This window comes from Sapajus apella, unplaced genomic scaffold (genome assembly GCF_009761245.1).
Source record: "Sapajus apella isolate SASKATOON/1434 unplaced genomic scaffold, GSC_monkey_1.0 scaffold17, whole genome shotgun sequence".
Lineage (NCBI taxonomy): Eukaryota > Metazoa > Chordata > Mammalia > Primates > Cebidae > Sapajus > Sapajus apella.
This window is the reverse complement of record NW_022436957.1, coordinates 28,384,445-28,404,827: the sequence shown is the minus strand read 5'-3', so window position 1 is coordinate 28,404,827 and position 20,383 is coordinate 28,384,445. Positions and strand designations below refer to the sequence as shown.

General features: G+C 37.6%; 1 protein-coding gene across 10 annotated transcripts in view; it reads left to right on the top strand.

The window, feature by feature from the left end:
- Nucleotides 1–20,383, top strand: part of DMD (dystrophin) — a 2,282,798-nt gene that overhangs the window by 497,932 nt on the left and 1,764,483 nt on the right. For all 10 annotated transcript variants that reach the window (XM_032285804.1, XM_032285805.1, XM_032285797.1 and 7 more), the window contains one exon: nucleotides 19,691–19,783. Coding sequence is in view for 4 of the 10 variants with exons in the window: in XM_032285801.1 (XP_032141692.1) it covers nucleotides 19,691–19,783 (93 nt within the window). In the remaining 6 variants the exon portion in view is untranslated. The remainder of the gene's footprint in view (nucleotides 1–19,690; nucleotides 19,784–20,383) is intronic.

Below are 20,383 nucleotides of genomic sequence, written 5' to 3'. Positions count from 1 at the left end.
CTAAGTGGGAGCCTCTGACTACAGCTGTTTATAGTTGGCCATGTTGGCCTCTTTCCATATTTTTCCATTTTTAATGTAACTTTAAGCTTTTGCTTAAATTACCATATTGGATATTACAGTCTAAGCTCAGTAGAAGGTTAATGTGTACTGAACAGTATTTAAATTTAAGACGCAGACAGATATGTCATTCAGCCAGGTGAGTGTGCCTCAATCTTTTAAAAACTTGATAGCTATATGATAGTTTCTATTTATCAACCTGATAATCATTGTATTTTAAACCAAGGTAATTTCAATTTCCTTTTGGCTCAATATTTTTGGAAAGTTGCTATCTTCTTAAAATATTTTGTACAGAATTGTTGACAATTAGCAAATGTTTGTTGATAAAGATGAACCGCTGTATTAGGTACTTTTTATAGTTAAGTCATGTAATAACAAAGCTCTTGGTAAAAACTTCTATTTAAGCAATTATAACTAATTTTTCGCATTTTTGAAATGACAGGTGCCTATTTTCTAATTTATAGGGCAATTTTAAATTCTATTCTTTGAGCTTTGTAAGAAAAAGTCAACCCTAACTACATTCTTCTGGCTGTTATTCAAGTTAATTTATTTTAAAATGCATTTTTCTAGAAACACTAACTAAAGGTGACAGTTTCAGTTCACAGGGAACTATTTTTGATTTACTATTTTTGTTTTGGAAATGTCTGAATAATAATCCACTGGAAATTAGAGCTTATAATGAAGAAAACAAGATAAACACACATTTTTATCTGAAGTGACAATAGTAAAACTGTAGCAAATGGGAGAAAAATAAGGTGCACTTTTTAAAATTTCCCCAAGTGAACTTCAAATGAACATATTGGGCAAGAAATACAACCTTAGTTGTGTAAGGTTGTAGAACTAGTAATATTTTCTAGCTTGAGATTCTTCACAAAAATTCCAGGACTCTTTTAAATGAACGTATTGGGCAAGAAATACAACCTTAGTTGTACAACCTAAGTTGTATAATAGCTACAGCAGAAGAGTTAAACACAAAATCTTACTAAAGGTGGATTTAGAAATATTTTAAGGTTGGCTGAGTGCAGTGGCTCATGCCTTTAACCTGAGCACTTTGGGAGGCCAAGGCAGGGCGGATCATGAGGTCAGCGGTTTGAGACCAGCGTGGCCAACATGGTTAAACGTCATCTCTACTAAAAATACAAAAATTAGCGGAGCATGGCAACGGGCACCTGTAATCTCAGCTATTTGGGAGGCTGAGGCAGGAGAATCACTTGAAACAGGAAGGTGGAGGTTGCAGTGAGCTGAGATCCTGCCACTGCACTCTAGCCTGGGTAAAAGAGTGGAACTCTGTCTCAACAACAACAACAACAACAAAAATGCTTTAAGGTTGGCACTGTATTTATAAAAGAATTTTCTATGAAGTTGACAAAGCTACGGCTTCGTTAATTTTTTTTTTTTTTTTTGAAAGATTTCATTGGAACTGTATAGAATGCAATGACTGTGCTCCTTTTTTGGGGGGTGGGGGAGATGAAGTCTTGCTCTAGAGTGCACTGGCACGATCTAGGTTGACTGCAACCTTCGCCTCCCGGGTTCAAATGATTTTGTTGCCTCAGCCTCCTGAGTAGCTGGGACTACAGGCATTTGGTACCACTCCCAGCTAATTTTTTGTCTTTTTAGTAGAGACAGGGTTTCCCGTGTTAATCAGGATGGTCTTGATCTCCTGACATCATGATCTGCCCACCTCGGCCTCCCAAAGTACTGGGATTACAGGCGTGAGCCATTGTGTCCGGCGATTGTACTCTATTCAATATAGCACTTGTTGAGTCAAATCTCCAGAGACTACTGTGACTTTTGCCCATATTCAATTTCAACCATAAAGTAATATTTCCTAGCTTGAGATTCTTCACAAAAATTCCAGGACTCTTTTAAAAATGACATTTTGTAAATATATCTGTATAATGTGGCTTAATTTTTCAGACATTTTTCTCCTGTGTAGAAACATTCATATATATGGACATATACTAGTTAGCTATTGCTGTGTAACAAGCCACCTGGAAACTCAGTAGGTTTTTAAAAAAAAAAAAAAAAAAAAAAAAAAAAAAAAAAAACCCCAAAACAACATATTTCAAATATATATGTTAGCCAGGAAGTTCTTCAGCTTACTGCTAGGATTACTAGTGTGTCCCTATTAGCTGGGGGTTGGCTAGGGGACTTTGCTGATCTGAGCTCAGCTCTGTGAAATGTCTGGCCGTCTGCTGGTCTGGGATAACCTCATCTGGGACAACTAGGGCAACTTGACTCTGTTCCACTTGTCTCATCCTCCAGCAATCTAGCTCTGGTGTGCCGTTAGGGTAAATGCAGAGGCATGAACGAGAGAGCAAAAGTGTTCAATCCCTTCTGAGGTCTACATTTGGAAGAGAAAAATGCCATCACTTCAATTGCATTCTGCTGGCCAAAACAAGTCAAATGCCAACCCAGATTTAAGAGGCAGGGAAGTAGATGTAAACTTTGCATGAGAGGAGCAGCCATGCTACATTGCAAAGAGTATGGATTCAGGAAAGCATGAAATACTGGGCCCAATTTCGTAGTTAACTTACCATGTAGAGCATTTGCTGCTGGACAGTATGACAGTGTGGCTTACTTGCCTAATACATACATACATATATACATATATGTGTGTGTGTGTGTGTGTGTGTGTGTGTGTGTGTGTGTGTGTGTGTATTTTTTAAATTGAGACTGAGTCTTACTCTGTTGCCCAGGCTGGAGTATAGTGGCACGATCCCAGCTCACTGCAGCTTCCGCTTCCCAGGTTCAAGTGATTTTCCTTCTTCAGCTTCCCTAGTAGCTAGGATTATAGGTACATACCACCACAACCAGCTATTTTGGTATATTTAGTAGAGACGGGTTTCACCATGTTAGCCAGGCTAATCTTGAACTCCCGAGTGCTGGGGATGACAGGTGTGAGCTACCATGCCCAGCTGCCAAATACTTTCACATACAAATAGTTTGTAAACAGTGCCAATGTTGGTCTTTCTTAAATAATACTATGTTAAAATGTCAAAATAAGAATTAAAAAATGTAGAAAATGGTCAAAGCTTCTCAAAATTAGGTATGTTTGAAAGGGTTGGAAACAAAAGACCAGCAAACATTTGCCTAAGCAGCTTTGGGTGGTAAATCAAGTCAGTACACTCTGATGTGGTCTCTTGTATCTCTCTAGTCTCATCTTCCATGGGCGTACTTGTCTTATGCTCCAAGAAATGGCTTACCATAGTTCTTTGAACAGTGTGTATATTTTATCTGATCTTTAGCATCTGAAGTTTCCTCTGCTTGACTTTCTCTTCCCTTTCCACTTCTACCTGTTGATTTCATCTTCAACCTTGTATATTCTATTAAGGGATTTCTACTCTATTGCTCTCTCCAGTGAAGATACCTTTTATTTGTGCCAGCACCATACTTAAGACATGAAATAACTTACTAATAGGATTATAACACCATGCTATAATTAGATTTGCTTAAATGGGTACCTCCTTCCTAAGCGATGACAAAAGTTGTGAAAACGGTGGCAGTGTGTTTTTATCTTTTATCTTCCCATATTTCTTAGTACTTAGGACAATATGATACGTGTGTATAATAGTGGTTACATTTGGTTGAATAACCATTCCCCTGCTCTGACACATAAGGAGAATAAGCAAAGTGCTTTGTAACTTACTGATGTTCACACTGCCAGGGAAATTTAAAATATAGAACTTTAATAAATGCCTATTTGCTTCCAGATACTATGTCCTTTATCTTATAATTATACTGAATCTCACATGGAAGACTTTCAAGTAAGTAACTGGCACATTTGAGTCTTCTCAAGAAATGGCTCTGCTAAATGTGCTAGCTACACTTTTTCTTCTGTTTACTACTCCCTAATTTAATCCTCATGAACTTCCAGGATTATATTTCTCACATTTTGATTTATATATTCTGAGTTTTTGTTGAATGACATTTCTTCTTTATTTTTAACAGAAAAAGCCACATTTTTAAAATACATTAAAGTGAAATATACATTCAAACAATTTGCAAGGGGCTCTAGGGTAGTATTTAGTAATTGAGTCTGCTGAGCATACTGGAGTCCTGAGGATTTAATGAAACCCCCAATGTCAAATGATAAAACAATAGGAATTTGGGACTTTGAAGAATTTCTCTAATATATATGAAGAATTATCACTGTGTTCTTACCCTTTCATTACAAATGTGACCTACAATTAGGAGCAATTTTGTTTGCAGGCTATATAACTGTATCTGACCTTTAGAAACTATAGAAGAAAGTACACATTAAACTATCTTTATAGAAAAGATTATGAAAAGGCACAAGTAAAACTTACCTAACCCTTACCCCGAGTGTGATTATAGTCAAAGAATCCCAGCTTAAATGGCAGTTACAAAGTACAGAATGGTCTACAGATAGACTGCCTAAGTCTTAATTAGCATCTAGCACTGACTTGCTGTGTGACCTTAGTCAGGTTACTTAAATTGTGTCTGTTTTATCTGTAAAACGGGAATGATTGATTACTATGAACATTAATTAAAACAACCCACAAAAAATACATAGAACTATGGGTAGCATAAAGTAACCAGTCAATGTTTGCCACTTCCAGCTTTCTGAAATACAAGGTTGAGTCATATAAAATATCTAATATTTGACTATATTTGACTTCAGAATTGGAAATTGCATAAAGGTGACCTATTAAAAGGAAACAAAAGTATAGCAGCGACAGAAGCTCTCCCTTAAATACTCTATCCTATGTGACTTTTGTCCTTTGGGTGTTTCCAATTTCTTTGATTTGGAACTGCCTGTAGACAGGCCCTTACAGACATGGAAGAGGAAAGAATGAATAAACCAAGGATGACTTCCAAGTAGGTAGGGAATGGGAATAATTGGGAAGAGCTGTGTCTTGTCACCTATATTGTCCATATGCAACTGAACTGAAGGGTAACTGAGAAATTATATAAGAATATTTATAAAAACATTTTATATTGATTAAAGTCATCTTTTCATGCCCTTTGTCTATAATGTCTCTTACTAGATCTCAACGAGCCTAAATACCACTTTTCTCTGCAATTTCCCTGGAACTGAGTACTAATAGTTGATGTTTGTCTAGGGAGCCATTCCATTATGTCGTGTGTGTGTGTGTATGTATGTATACATATATGTGTATATATGTATACACATATAGCCAAGATAAATACATATGCATATATATAGCCAATATTGCAACACTGTGCTCCAGCCTGGGTGACAGACTGAGACTGTTTCAAAACAAATGTTTAAGTATATAAATGTTTGTTTGTATATAAACTTGAGATGGAGTCTTGGTCTAGGTGTATATACATAAACATTTACTTTATTTTTGAGACAGAACCTCAGTCACCCAGGCTGGAGTGCAGTGGCTCCATCTTGGCTCATCGCAACCTCTGCCTTCCGGATTCAAGCAATTCTCCCACCTGAAACTCCTGAGTAGCTGGGACTATTGGCATGTGCTACCATGCCTGGCTAATTTTTGTATTTTTAGTAAAGATAGGGTTTTGCCATGTTGGCCAAGCTGGTCTCAAACTCCTGGCCTCAAGTGATCTGCCCTTTTCCATCTCCCAAAGTGCTGGGATTACAGGTGTGAACCACCATGCCTGAAATATGTATTTCTTTTTTGAAGACTTACTGTTATTTGCATGCTTTGAAACAAAGTGTTTAATCTTACCGACCATATACTGTCATGTTTCTGTGAGAAAAGCAACCATTGAGATAAATTGTAATTAGCCTTCATATCCATCACTGGCTATCTTGAATATGTCTATCCATGTAAATCGATAGAAAATCTGAACTGAACTTTCAGAATGTTCAATTTTATAGGGGATATTTAAAGCTGGTATAAGATAATTACTACAGTCATGGATTGTGATCATTCTACAAATTTTGAAATAACTATTTGTGAATTATATTAATACATAAAATATAACATTAAAAAAGCATTTACCTTAATTTTGCTAATATTTGCTTTAGAATATTTGGTAAAAAAGAATTGGTATTGACCTATCTAACTTACAGGAAAAAAAAATTCAGACCTACCTTAGGAACTTAGTTTTATTACCAAGCATGTTAAAGATAGACCTGATCAGACAATGAATCATGCTGACTTTCTGTTAAGCATATCTTTGGCTTCATAACGTCCCACTTACAGATAATGACTTGATTTCTATTAACAATGGTGTGATTCCTGTTTAAAGTTCTAATGTACATCTGTTTGAATCATATCTTGTGTACTTAATAGTATAACATACATACTGGGTCCTAGTTATTATGCTTCATAAAATGCCAAATAACATTTTATAGCTGAAAAGATGGTAAAAAACTATCGTATTTCGTAACATAGCTCTTGAACACTTGGTAGCTCTAAGGAATAACTTGGCTTTTTATTTGTTATCTTTGTAGCTGGATTTTAGTGTGTTTTTTTTTTTTGTTTGTTTGTTTGTTTGTTTGTTTGTTTTTTGTATAGAGAAGGCTCTAAAAGTGTTTGATGCTAAGGAATGATGAATAAATACATACTGATTTTATCTGTTAAGGTCCACAAAACATTCTAGTATTTTCATACCATTATTAAAGAAGATGACATGTTCCAGTGATACATATTATTCCTTACAATGACATCACCAGAGATAGAAATAATCGAGGCATGGTAGTGAACTCTCAGGCCTTCATTTATTTTCTGATATGGACTATCCCTGGCATTGATTCCCTTGGCTCAAAGGAAATTTGTTCCCGTGTCTAGGGTGGTGAATGTTTTCGGCTTATTCCTTTGGTCCCACGTTCCACTTTTGTCTTCCTTGGGAGGTTGGTCTCTGGACAATATCAGCAGACTCCTTTGTCCTCTAGCTTCCTTTTGGATTTGGCCAATGAGAGGCTTGGTAAGAGAGGGAGAGTGAGAAATCCCATCACCCGGTATCAAAGCTCCTATCAGATGATCTTCTCAGTTTTCTTTATGTAGTGACTAGTAAACACTCTTTCTTTTCATCCTTATGACTCTAAGAGTAATAACACCTCTCTATTACTAGTTCCAGTGGTTTCATTATACCTGCCTTCATTTTTATAAACAGTCCCTTATTAAACTCTTCTCAAATGACCAAAGTCCTGCCAGGGCCATTGAAGTTTCAAAGGAGAGTGTCATTCTCCACCGCCAGGTGATAACAGAAGGAAATGTAATTTATTTAATGTATTTATTGAGCATTTTCTATGCTAGGCACCATATCAGACAGTTCACAATTATTAACCCATATACTCCTTATATTACTACTTTGAAGTTGGTCCTTTCTGTTACGTTGAGGCCAACATTACAAGGATAATTAAAGAAGATACGAATCACTTGATTCAGAAAATTTGGAATAAATATGCGATACCTAACATTTACAGAATATATCTTACAAAGTGCCGTATTAAGTCCACTTAAATCTTTGCAATATCACCACAACACAGGTAATGATACATTCCCTTTTTATAGAGAAAAGGATCACAGAGCTAGAAGATGGCAGAGCTGGGATTTGAACCAAGGCATTCTGGGTATACAGTAACCATTCTTATTCATGGCATAATACCACTCCCCTGTATGTCCTAAAGCATATTTCATCAGTGTGACTTTTTTCTTTTTTTTTTTTTTTCCCCATTTATTTATTTTATTGCATTTTAGGTTTTGGGGTACATGTGAAGAACATGCAAAATTGTTGCATAGGAACACACGTGGCAGTGTGATTTGCTGCCTTCCTCCCCATCACCTACATCTGGCATTTCTCCCCTTGCTATCTCTCCCCAGCTTCCCACCCCCCACCATCTCTCCCCTATTTCCCCCCAACTGACCCCAGTGTGTAGTGCTCCCCTCCCTGTGTCCATGTGCTCTCATTGTTCAACAGCCGCCTATGAGTGAGAACATGCGGTGTTTGATCTTCTGCTCTTCTGTCAGTTTGCTGAGAATGATGGTTTCCAGGTTCATCCATGTCCCCACAAAGGACCCAAACTCATCGTTTTTTACAGTGTGACTTTTTTCTATATACCCTCTGCATAAATCTAATGTATGTCAGTCGTTAATATCCTAATTTGAAATAGAAAACCAGCATTTTTCTATTTTTAGGAGATTGCTTTCAAAAGAACTAACCTATGATGCCACAAATCATTACAGTGGCCATTCCTGAGGGGCCTACTACACAGGGGGTGTGAGGAAGGCTCTAGGAAGCTAATCATATTGTATTTCATCAATCTCAATGCTGGTAATATAAATGTGTTCGGTTTATGAAGATTCATTGAGCTATACACTTAAGACGTGTACTTCCGTTTATATATATTCTGCAATAAAACACTACTTCATTACACAATACTTTTTCCAACGAATATTTTTAAAAAACTAAAAGGCTCTCAAAGTTTCCTATTTACATGATAATAGGTTGCCTTATTTTTACTGGCAGCTGGTCAGCAGCGTTCTCCAATAAGTTTTGAATCCCTAGTTTTGCACTCGTTTGTGGCGTTGGCGATATTTTGTGGTGTTTCCAATGTCTAGGGATTTGTAATCTCAGAAGTATCTTGACTTTCTGAGCGACAGATATGTCCATGGCTTGATCGTTTTATAACTAGACGGTCATGCTAAATTATCCCTGTATTGCTTACTTTCTACTGAAACATATTGATCCCTTTGGATTTTCAGGTTAAAAGACAACTCTGAAGTATCAGAAACCACTTAAACGCCTTCACGAATGCATTTCTCTTCGTTTCTCAAGTTGTTTGATTTTGTTTCCACTTTGTTTATCCTTCTTATCGATCTACTTATCTGTGTGTCTTTCTGAACACTGCTTGTGCTTCCATATTTCTTTATTTCATACTAACAAGGATATGGAAGGATTATTGTCCATTTTCAGGCCCTTTCATCTTGTTTGGGTTAACAAAGAAGACAATATATAAGTGGATACATTAAACTGCTGAGTAATATCAAACATCCACTAAGTTCACTTGATAAAGAAAATCATAGTTACAAAATGAGCTGAAGACAAAGCCACAGGGTCACCTGGCCCAAGGAGGATTTCATGTTTTATATGTTACACAAAATAGTTCTCATATACTCGAAAAGGAAGCCATTAAAGATTGGAAATAGTTACACAAAATAGTTCTCATATACTTGAAAAGGAAGCCATTTACAGAAAAATTACTATTATGACATCAAATGCCACCTGCAACAAAGACATGGTACATGTTGAAGATGAAAGGGGAGAACAACAAAAGAATACTTTAAAAATAGTCAAAAGAACAAGAAGAGGGAGGAAACAGCTTCAGGTATCTAAGTGTATCCCTGTACCATCCACCTTTACCAGTTTTACTAATTGTATAGGGAAGAATGTCTTCTCCTTTTGACTTCCACTCTCACAGGGATGCCAATCTAATAGACAACAGAGGACATTTTATATATGCTCTGTACTTGGTAGTAGATTCAGTAATATTTTTAAATAGTTTTTAACTTATTTTTTGAGGTCTTGCTCTGTCACCCAGGCTGGAGTGCAGTGGCATGATATCAGTTTACTGCAACCTCTGCCTCTTGGGTTCTAGCGATTTTCTTGCCTCAGCTTCCTGAGTAGCTGGGATTACAGGCGTGCATCACCACGCCTGACTAATGTTTGTATTTTTAGCAGAAATGGGTTTTTACCATCTTGGCCAGGCTGATCTCGAACTCCTGACCTCAAGTGATCCACCTGCCTCAGCCTTCCAAAGTGCTGGAATTACAGATGTGAGCCACCGTGCTGGGCCAATCTTAATATTTTTACACCTAGAATTTGGTCAAAGAAAGAAGTAGACAAATAGTGATCATGTACAAATCATCCTATTTTTATTGAATGCACACTATTTGCCAAATCTGTGTAACATTCCTATGTGTTGCAGTTAAACCTCACGGGAATGCTCTGGAATGATAATTTGATCCCCATTCCACTAGTGAGTAAATTGTGCTTCAGACAGGCTAATTCACTTGCCCAAGGTAACACAGCTAGTGAGTGAATTAGAGATTTGAGTGCAGAAGTTAGCTATTGCTGTTTCTGAAACTTGTTTACTTTTGGTATAGTATCTATAATTCTATAGAATGAGTAAGTTACAGCCAGGAAAAATGAGAACCATCCAAGGGAAATACTATGTTTGACTTTACTTGGGATATTCCTACTACAGGGAGAATAAAACTGAGCACAAAAAGCTCTGTGAAGTTACAGGCTAAATATAGCACATTTCACTGAAAAATCATTTTAGGCCATGGGAGTGGGGGGATTTTTACTCAAAAGTGCTCAAAATTACATCTGCATTAAAACAAGCATATATGAAGAGAAGGCAAAATCTCAAGGAATGCTTAGCTTAAAACATGCTTTCAAAGACATTTTGAACCTACATGCACTGTGTAATTTATACTGCCAGACTCCAGGGTAAATGCCTTCCATTTTATTTTCAGGTAGGATGTTCTGGTAGAACATTCTGAGAAGCACTCTATTAGAGAATATGGTGAATATGACTAATAGAAATTGGGTTTCAATTGGGATTCTTTAATATATCATTGACTCTGAGTTTTGAAAATGATAGTGGGAACTCTTTGTCCATCGCTTCACTGCTTTCTGTCTCTAAGTGCCCCAGCTAAGTGCACATAGAAGCCCCTGCCTGACCTATAATGCATTACTCCCTCTTCATTTTGGTTAACTCCAGCTTTAAAAGAAAATTTATAAAAGACCTGGGTGTGTGTATTTAAGTTTGGCCAACAAAACAATATTGTCTGCCTTGTTGACCTTTGCCTAGCCTTGTTTCTAAACTCAAACGTAGTTCTTGTGTCTTGGATGCTATATACTCGTGATGGCCTTGGGGTTCATGTTGTATTCTGTACTCCAAGACCCGTCTTGCCTTTTCCAGCCTCTGCTCCTGTTTTTGAGTAAACAGCATTTTATCACATGCATCCTTTCTGGTCTGACAGACGTTACCTTTCTCTCTGGATTTTTTTATTTATAAAAACAAATATCTCTTAACTATATATTTGTTCAACAACGGACACATTGCAATGTATTTTTTGATAAGTTTAAAAGCTATGCTTTTCTCAGCTAAGTCTGTAAAATTGAGACTTTTTTTTTTTCTTCCTGTAACGTTATTTGAGGCCCCTGTAGATTTTGGTTATTCCTTGTCAGGCAGGTAGTCGGCCAGTATTCTCTCCCACTCTGTTACGTCTTCACTTTGTTGATTATATCCCTTGCTGTGCGGAAGCTTTTTAACTTGATGTCCCATTTGTGCATATTTGCTTTGATTGCCCGTGCCTGTGGGATATTGATCAAGAAACATTTGCCTAGACCAGTGTCCCGGATATTTCTTTCCAATGATTATTCTAGTGGTTTCATAGTTTGAGGCCTTAGACCTAAATCTTTGTTCCACTTTAATTTGATATTTTTGTATATGACGAGAGACAGGGGTCTAACTTCATTCTCTTGCATGTCCATATCTAGTTTTCTCAGCACAATTTATTGACGAGATGATATTTTCTTCAGTGTACGTTCTTGGAACCTTGTTAAAAATGAGTTCACTTTAGGTCTATGGAGTTGTTAATGGGCTCTCTGTTCTGTTCCATTGGTCTATATGTCTGTTTTTCTGCCATTAGCATGACTTTTTGATGAGTATAGCTCTGTAGTATAATTTGAAGTCAGGTAATGTGATTCTTAGTTTTGTTCTTTTTGCTTAGGATAGCTTTGGGTATTCTGGGTCTTTTTCGGTTCCATATAAATTTTAGGATTACTTATTTCTGTGAAGAACGCCATTGATTTTAATAGGAATTGCATTGAATCTGTAGACCGTATTGGGTAGTATGGACATTGTAACAATACTGATTTTTCTCAATCCATAAGCATGGAGTATGTTTCCATGTTTGTGTCCTCTTCAATTTGTTGTATCAATGTTTTGAAGTTTTCGTTGTAGACATCTTTTACTTTTTTGGATACATTTATTCCTAGGTATTTTATTGGTAGCTATTATAAATTGGAATACCTTACTTTCTTCATCATATTGTTCATTTTGGCATATGCTACTTATCTTGGTATGTTGATGTTTTAGCCTGCAACTTTCCTGAAGTTGTTTATCAATTTTTAAGAGTTTTTTGGTTGAGTCTTTAAATTTTCCAAAATAGAAGATCATATCATCTGCAAACAAAGATCATTTGATTCTTCCTTTCTAATCTGGATGCCCTTTCTTTATTTGATCTAGCTAGGACTTCCAGTAATATGTTGAACCACAGTGGTGAAAGTGGGCATCCTTGTCTTGTTCCAGCTCTTAGAGGAATGTCTTGCAGTTTTTCCCCATTCAGTATGAAGTTAGCTGTAGGTTTCTCATGTGGCTTTTACTATGTTAGGGTGTGCTCCTTCTATACCCAGTTTTGAGGGTTTTTATCATGAAGGGATGTTGAATTTTTGTCAAACACGTTTTCAGCATCTATTGAAATGATCATATGGTTTTTGTCCTTTATTCTGTTGGTATGATGTATCGCATTGATTTCTTGCCTATGTTGAACCATCCTGGCATCCCTAGGATAAATCCCACTTGGTCATGATGAATGACCTTTTAAATGTTTTGTTGAATTTGGTTTGCTAGTATTTTATTGAAGTTATCTGTGTCAGTGTTCGTCAGAGAGATAGCAGTGTGCATCAGAGAGAGAGAAAGAGAGAGAGAGAGAGAGAGAGAGAGCAGTGTCCGTGAGAGAGAGAGAGAGAGAGTGTGTGTGTGTTCCTCAGAGAGAGAGATAGTGTTCGTCGGAGAGAGAGATGGCAGTGTTGGTGAGAGAGAGAGATAGCAGTGTTGGTGAGAGAGAGAGATAGCAGTGTTGGTGAGAGAGAGAGATAGCAGTGTTGGTGAGAGAGAGAGAGATAGCAGTGTTGGTGAGAGAGAGAGAGATAGCAGTGTTGGTGAGAGAGAGAGAGAGAGAGAGAGATAGCAGTGTTGGTGAGAGAGAGAGAGAGAGAGAGAGAGAGAGAGAGCAGTGTTCATCAGAGAGATGGCAGTGTTCGTGAGAGAGACAGAGAGATGGCAGTGTTCGTCAGAGAGAGACAGAGATAGCAGTGTTCGTGAGAGAGAGAGAGAGATAGCAGTGTTCGTGAGAGAGAGATAGCAGTGTTCGTCAGAGAGAGACAGAGATAGCAGTGTTCATGAGAGAGATAGCAGTGTTCGTCAGAGACAGACAGAGAGAGAGATAGCAGTGTTCATGAGAGAGATAGCAGTGTTCGTCAGAGAGACAGGGAGAGAGATAGCAGTGTTCGTCAGAGAGAGACAGAGAGCAGTGTTCATGAGAGAGATAGCAGTGTTCGTCAGAGAGAGAGAGAGATAGCAGTGTTCGAGAGAGAGAGAGAGAGAGATAGCAGTGTTCATCAGAGAGAGATAGCAGTGTTCGTCAGAGAGAGAGAGAGAGAGAGAGAGAGAGAGCAGTGTTCGTGAGAGAGAGAGACAGAGAGAGAGAGATGGCAGTGTTCGTCAGAGATCCAGTTTTGTTTTCTGGATGTTGTGTCTGGTTTTCATGCTGGGGTAATACGGGCCTCATAGAGTTTAGAAGTAATTCTTCTTCTGTCTTTCATAATAGTTTGAGTATTAAGCGTTTAAATGTTTGGTAAATTTCATCAGCGAAGCCATCAGGTCTCATGCTTTGCTTTGTTGGGAGACTTGTCACATACATCTTTGATCTCATTACTGGTTATTGGTCTGTTCAGCTTTTGGATTTCTTCACGGCTCTACCTAATTGTGAGTTTGGTTTGCTTTTCTAGTTCTTTAAGGTATATTGTTTCTCTCTTTGATGTAGGTGCTTATTGCTGTAAAGTTTCTTAGTACTGATTTATCTGTATCCCATAAGTTTTGGTATGTTGTTTTCCTTTTCATTTGATTCAAGATATTTTATAATTTTGTTAGGAATTTCTTCATTGACCCACTGGTCATTCAGGAGAACATAGATTAATTCCCTTGTGTTTTTATATAGTTTCCAAAATTCCTCATTACTGATTTCTCAATCCATTCAACTGTGGTCAGATAAGATGCTTCATATTTTCCTTTTTCTTGTGCATTTAAGGCTTGTTTTGTGGCTTAACATATGGCCCATTCTTGAGAATCCTCCATGAGCTGAGGAGAGGAATGTACACTCGGCAGCTGTTGGTTGAAATGTTCAGTAAATATTTATCACATCCCTCTGGCCTGTAGTACAGAATAAGTTCAGTGTTTGCTTGTAGACTTTTTTTGTCTGACATGTCCAATTCTGAAAGTAGGTATTGATGTTTCCAGCTCTCTTAAGGTCTAATAATGTTGCTTTATATATCTGGGTGTTCCATTGGTGGGTACATACATATTTATAATTGGTATATCTTATTACTGAATCGATACCTTTATTATATGTTGATCTTTGTCTCTTTTTGTAGTTTCTGTCTCGAAATATATTTTGTCTGATATAAGAATAGCTACTCCTGTTTGTTTTTTTTTTTTGTTTTTGTTTTTGTTTGTTTTTGTTGTTGTTTGTTTCTACTGACATGGGATATCTTTTTACATCCTTTAATTTTCAGTCTGTGTGTGGCTTTGTAGCTGAAGTGTTTCTTGTAGGCAAAAGACTGAGTCTTATTTTTTGTTTTCAAACCATTCTATCACTGTGTCTTTTGATTGGAGAGTTTATTTCATTTACATGCAGTTTTATTAGCATAAAGAAGAACTTGTTCCTACCATTGTGTTGTCTTCTGGTTTTCTCTTCAATCCTATCTTCCTTTTAGTGAAGGTGATTTTTCTCTGGTGGCATGTCTTTATTTCTTTTTATATTTTGTGTATCTGAGTATATTTTCTTATTTGAGGCTACCATGAGGTTTACAAACACTATAACCCATTATTTCTGATGACAACTTGACACTGGTTGCATAAACAAACAAGAAAGCAAAGAGAAAACTAATTAAAAATTCTATACTTTACCTTTGTCCCTCTTTTAATCTTTTTGTTTTTCTCTTTATATCATTATACTGTTGATGTCTTAAAAAGTTATTAGCTGTTTTAGGCTGAGGAACTAAAAGGCTCTTTTTTTAGTCTTTTTATTCAAGATGTGAGTAGTTTATATACCCCAATTACAGTATATAATAGTTTTGTAATTACTGAGTTTTGTGCCTTCAGATGATTTCTTTTTTTTGTTTCGTTATTTTTTTATTTTTAAAAATTTTATTTATTATACTTTAAGTTCTGGGGTACATGTTCAGATGATTTCTTTTCCGTCTAGTTAAGGTCCTCTTCTTTCCAATTGATAAATTCCCTTTAGCATTTCTTGTAGAACAGGTCTGCTATTGATGAAACCCCGTAGCTTATGTCTTTCTGGGAAGGTCTTTATCTTGTTGATAGGACATTTTCACTGGATGTACTATCCTAGGATAAAGGGTATTTTTCCTTCAGCACTTTAAATATGGCATGACGCACTCCTGGCCTATTGGTGTTCTGCTGAGAAGTCAGTTTTACTAGTTGTTCTGGAGCTTCTTGGAATGTTTCTTTTCTCTTGCTACTTCTAGGATCCTTTCTTTATCCTTGACTTTTAAGAGTTTGATTACTAAATGCCTTGATGTTGTCTTCTTTGAGTGGTCTATAATCTCTTGTTTTTGAATATTGATATCTTATCTTAGCTTTGAAAAGTTCTTTTATTATCTCTTTGAATAAACTTTCTCCTCTGATCTCTTTATCCCTCCCATTTAAGGCCTATAACACTTAGATTTGCCCTTCAGAAGCTACTTTGTAGATTTTGTGGGTGTGCTTTTTTTTTTTTTGTATTCAGTCTCCTCTGCCTGTACTTTCAATTAGCCTGTCTTCAAGCTCACTAAACTTTTCTTCTGCTTAATTCTGCTGTTGAGACCGTAATACATTCTTCGACATGTCAGTTTTTCAGTGCCAGAATTTCTGCCTGATTTTTTTAAAAAAAGTTACTTTAATCTATTCATTAAATGTATCTGATAGGATTCTGAATTTCTTCTTGGATTTTGGTGAGCTTCCTCAAAACAGATAATTGGAGTTGTGTCTGAAAGGTTACATTTCTGTCAGTGCAGGATGGGTCACTGTTGCCTTTTTTTATCTCACTAGTTGAGATCATGTTTTCCGGGATGGTCTTGATAATAGTGGATGTTTGTCTTTATGTGGGTAAGTGTGTGTATAAAGAGTTGTGTATTTACTGCAGTATTCGCAATCTGTTCTCATTTGTACCTATCCTTCTTGTGAAGGCTTTAGACTTTGGGTACTACAGCCATATCTATATTAGGGGGCACCCCAAGCCAAGTAATACTTTGACCCTTGCAGACTCATAGAGGTCCAACCTTGGTGGTCTTGGATAAGATCCAAGAGAATTTTATAGATGATACTTGTTCTCTTCCCTTACTCTCTTATCGCCCTGCACCTCCACAGGAGTATGTCTCCATGGTGAGCTGCCTGGAGCTAGAGGGACAGATGACAGAAACACTCCTGTTACCACCACCATTGCCACTAGGCTGTGTCAAACCTGAAGCCAGCATAGCACTGTCTCACCCAAGGCCCACGGCAACCACTGCCTGGCTAAAGATGATGTTTAGTTAATGTCTAAGAACTTCAGTCAGCAGGTGGCAAATCCACCAAGGCTTATGTCCTTCCCTTCAGAGCAATAAGTGCCCTTGAGGCCCAAGGCAGGTCTAGAAATCCCATCTAGGAGTCAAGGCCTGAAGTTGCATCTTTATGAATCTACTTGGTGCTCTGTTCTATTGTGGCAGAGCTGGCACCCAAGCCACAATACAAAGTTGGTCCCACCCTTTCTTGCCCTTTACATAAGCAGAGGAATCTTGTCCTGTGGCTACCACTGCCTCAGGCTCGTGGTGAGTACGGCCTGGCTACCCCAGTGATGCTCACTCAAGGCCTGCCCGAGAGCTTTTTAGTTAAGTAGCAGTCAATGGTGCCAGGCCTGGGTCTCTCCCTTCAGTGCTGTGGGTTCTCCTCAGGCCCCAGGTGAGCCCAGAAATGCCATCTAGGAGCCAAGGCCTACAATCAGGGACCCCAGGAGCTTGCTTGATGATCTCTCTAACTGGTTGAGCTAGTACTCAAGCTGCAAGACAAAGTCCATGTTGTTGTCTCTCCTTTCCAAAAGTGCAAGGAGTATATCCCCATGGCCACCACACTTGGGAATGTACTGGTTCACACCCAAAGACAGCACGGCTCTGAGTCTTACCCAAGACTTTTGGTGAATATGCCTGGCTACTAATGCTGCAAAACCAGAGTTGCCACTGTTATATGTTCCTTAGTCCTTTTTAATGCTTCTATGTCATATTACCTTTTTGGAATATTTTCTTTGTTGGACTCTAAGTTCTGTAGGGTCTGGACCTATGTCTATTTGATTTACTAGTATATGATTCAGTACCTAGCTCATGTTTGTTCATGTTCAGTACACGCCTGTGACTGATTAAATGAGGGATTTCTAGATAACTTAGGTGATGAAAAAGCTGGGAGTTATCTCATATGATGGGATTGTAGTGTTCTAATCATAAAAGGATTTGGTGAAATATAATAAAAGAAAGATAACTATTTGAAAGATAATCAAATAGTAGGTTATAAAAGTGTAGGGCTAAGGGCCCGACAGGGTCATGGGGTGTCCCTTATGCTGCGCTGAGGCACAGGATCCGAGAAATAGAGACAGGACACAGAAGTACAAGAAAAACGCAGCTGGGCTTAGGGGAGCCGCGTCACCTATAAGTGAAGACAGGCAAGGCCCTGAATGTCTAGAAGTGTCTGTATTTATTGTGTATATGTTAGGGGGCAGGGCAGTGAGTGAAGTCATCTTTAAGGATAGTGATAGGGTTGTGAGCAATAAAACAAGGGTTCCACCCACATTAGGTCATCTATCCTAGAAGGTGGACAGTGCAGCGAGGGGTCTCTTCCCATTAAGTGATCGAGGCAAGGAAGTGGGCTGTGTGCAGTAAGGGGTCCACCCCCATTAGGTCACCGAGGCATGGAGGTGGGCCGTGCGCAGTGAAGAGGGTGCAGTGTGCAATACCTCTATGGGAATGCTACTTCTAAGAAGTTTTATAGGAGGATGCTTTAAGTCACACAGCTGTGACAGAGCTGTCAGGGTTACCGCCACCTGCTGGCAGCTTCCAATTATTTCTATAGAAAGATGTTTTTGGGGCAGCACGGTAGCAAGAGCTGATAAAGTTCAGTCACCAAGGTGGGATTATCTAGAGGGGTTTTGAGCCCTCGGATGCTTGAGGGATTGCCGGTCTGAGGGCAGCCTTCCACAAGAACTGGAGCAAGGTCCTGCAACTCCTTTATCAGGAGGAGTGACTCTTGCCCCAAGCTTGCCATACAGCGGGTATCTTTACAATACTGAACGCTGCCGCCTGGGCCATGGGTTCTTGTCCTGGTATAAGTGTCTTTCCCTTAAATCATGCTCTGCACTGTGTCTGCTCCAGACATTCCTCCGACTATAAGCTGCTTATTACTTAATTCATGCTCTGTACTGTGTCTACTCCAGGCATTCCTTTGATTATGAACTAAGATATAGTTATATATATATATATAAATAAATAACTGAGTGGTAAGATATTCTTTAGGCACTCATTCTATGAACTTATATATGATTATATATATAAAGGATTATATAAAGGGAAATAACTGAGTAGTAACGCTATAAACTGAGATATCCTTCAGGCCCTAATTGTGCCAGGATCCTGCTTAACTCTCCTTCCTCAGTACCTATATGGGGGGTAACCCACATAAAAGTACCAGGAGGTGACATAAGATTGAAAGAAAAAGAACCAAGAGTTAGACAGATCGGAGCCACAATTTTGGCTTTAACCCATTCCAGCTTCATGACAAAGAGCCACGTTCTTAACCTCTCAGTATCACATATGTAAGATAAGTATGTTATTGCTAATCTCACAGAAATGTGGCTACAGTCATGAAATTCACTTATACAACAGTGTCTCTTGTGAGCATTTACTTCGAAGATGTTAAATATTATACATTTACTTCGAAGATGTTAAATATTATTTATTCACTATTATTTCTCCTTGGTATAATTCCTGAGCAAAGAACTGAGTAAAAGATATGAAAAGCTCTCACAGGCTTGTTCCAAACCTGATTAAACCAGATACTCCTCAAGTTTGAGTTATGCAGTGTGAGACTAGGTCATTCTGAATCAGCATGCAAAATACGTATACACAGCAAGCACATTCTGAGTGATGAGGATGTCGAACACTCTATGACTGCATACTTTAAGAATGGATAAGCTTTATGTACCCCCCTGGGGAAGACTGTGTGGTCTTTGCTGCTTTGTATATTTACTTCTCCCTTTACCCCTAACTGCCTGATCATTCCTATATTTTTTTTGTCTCCTTCGTAGAATCTACATTCATTTAAGTGAGTTAATTAGATCACTTAGGCTAGAAATCTCCAACCCCTGGTATTCAAAATAATTCAAATAGAGTCGACCTATGATCAAATTTTGTTTTGTTTTTGTCATTTGAACTTTTTTCACCCATCATCTTTGGCAGATTAATAATTATGCACATTAATTATCCTTAAATATAGCTTTAGTTTCCAAAAGGCATAATCATGGAAATATATCATTGGAAGTGTGCTTCATTACATTGAGTATATTTTGTATTTCAGTTTGGGAAGCAGCATATAGAGAACCTCTTTAGTGACCTACAGGATGGGAGACGCCTCCTAGACCTCCTCGAAGGCCTGACAGGGCAAAAACTGGTACGTTACTTATTTTTTTTTTAAAGTTAACGTTAAACTTAGTAGAATTTTAGACCAGAAATGAACATAACTTTATGAGATCTAATAAAATTAACTAATTTACTGAGTACTGATTTAACTAGCAATACATATTTCTGAGTAAAGCAAACTCATATGATTTTCATTTGGCATAGTCTATAGAAATATAAGGTAAATTTCAGTAATATAATTGATACCAATAGATATTACTCAGTTTTACTAATTGGTTTCTTATCAAATGTCTTAATGAAGGCTTTTATACATAATGACTTTAAAAATTATCTTTATACTTTTGTGTATTTTGAAGTTACTTTACAATGAGCCTGTATTAGTTTATAAATCAAAAATGTGGGATACCATAATAAAATATAGGCTTTTTAGTGTAATATGTAAATAGCATATGTGATGAAAATGTAACTTACTCTTGATCTATTATCTGGTCTAACTTCACGGCATTCCTGTGAGACAGATGATTGTTACACATGATTACTGGTCAATTAATTTCATGTTGATCAAGATCTTATGGGGAGAAGAATGCAAATTGAAATTCCCTGACTAAAATAATCTTGTTAGATTGCTATT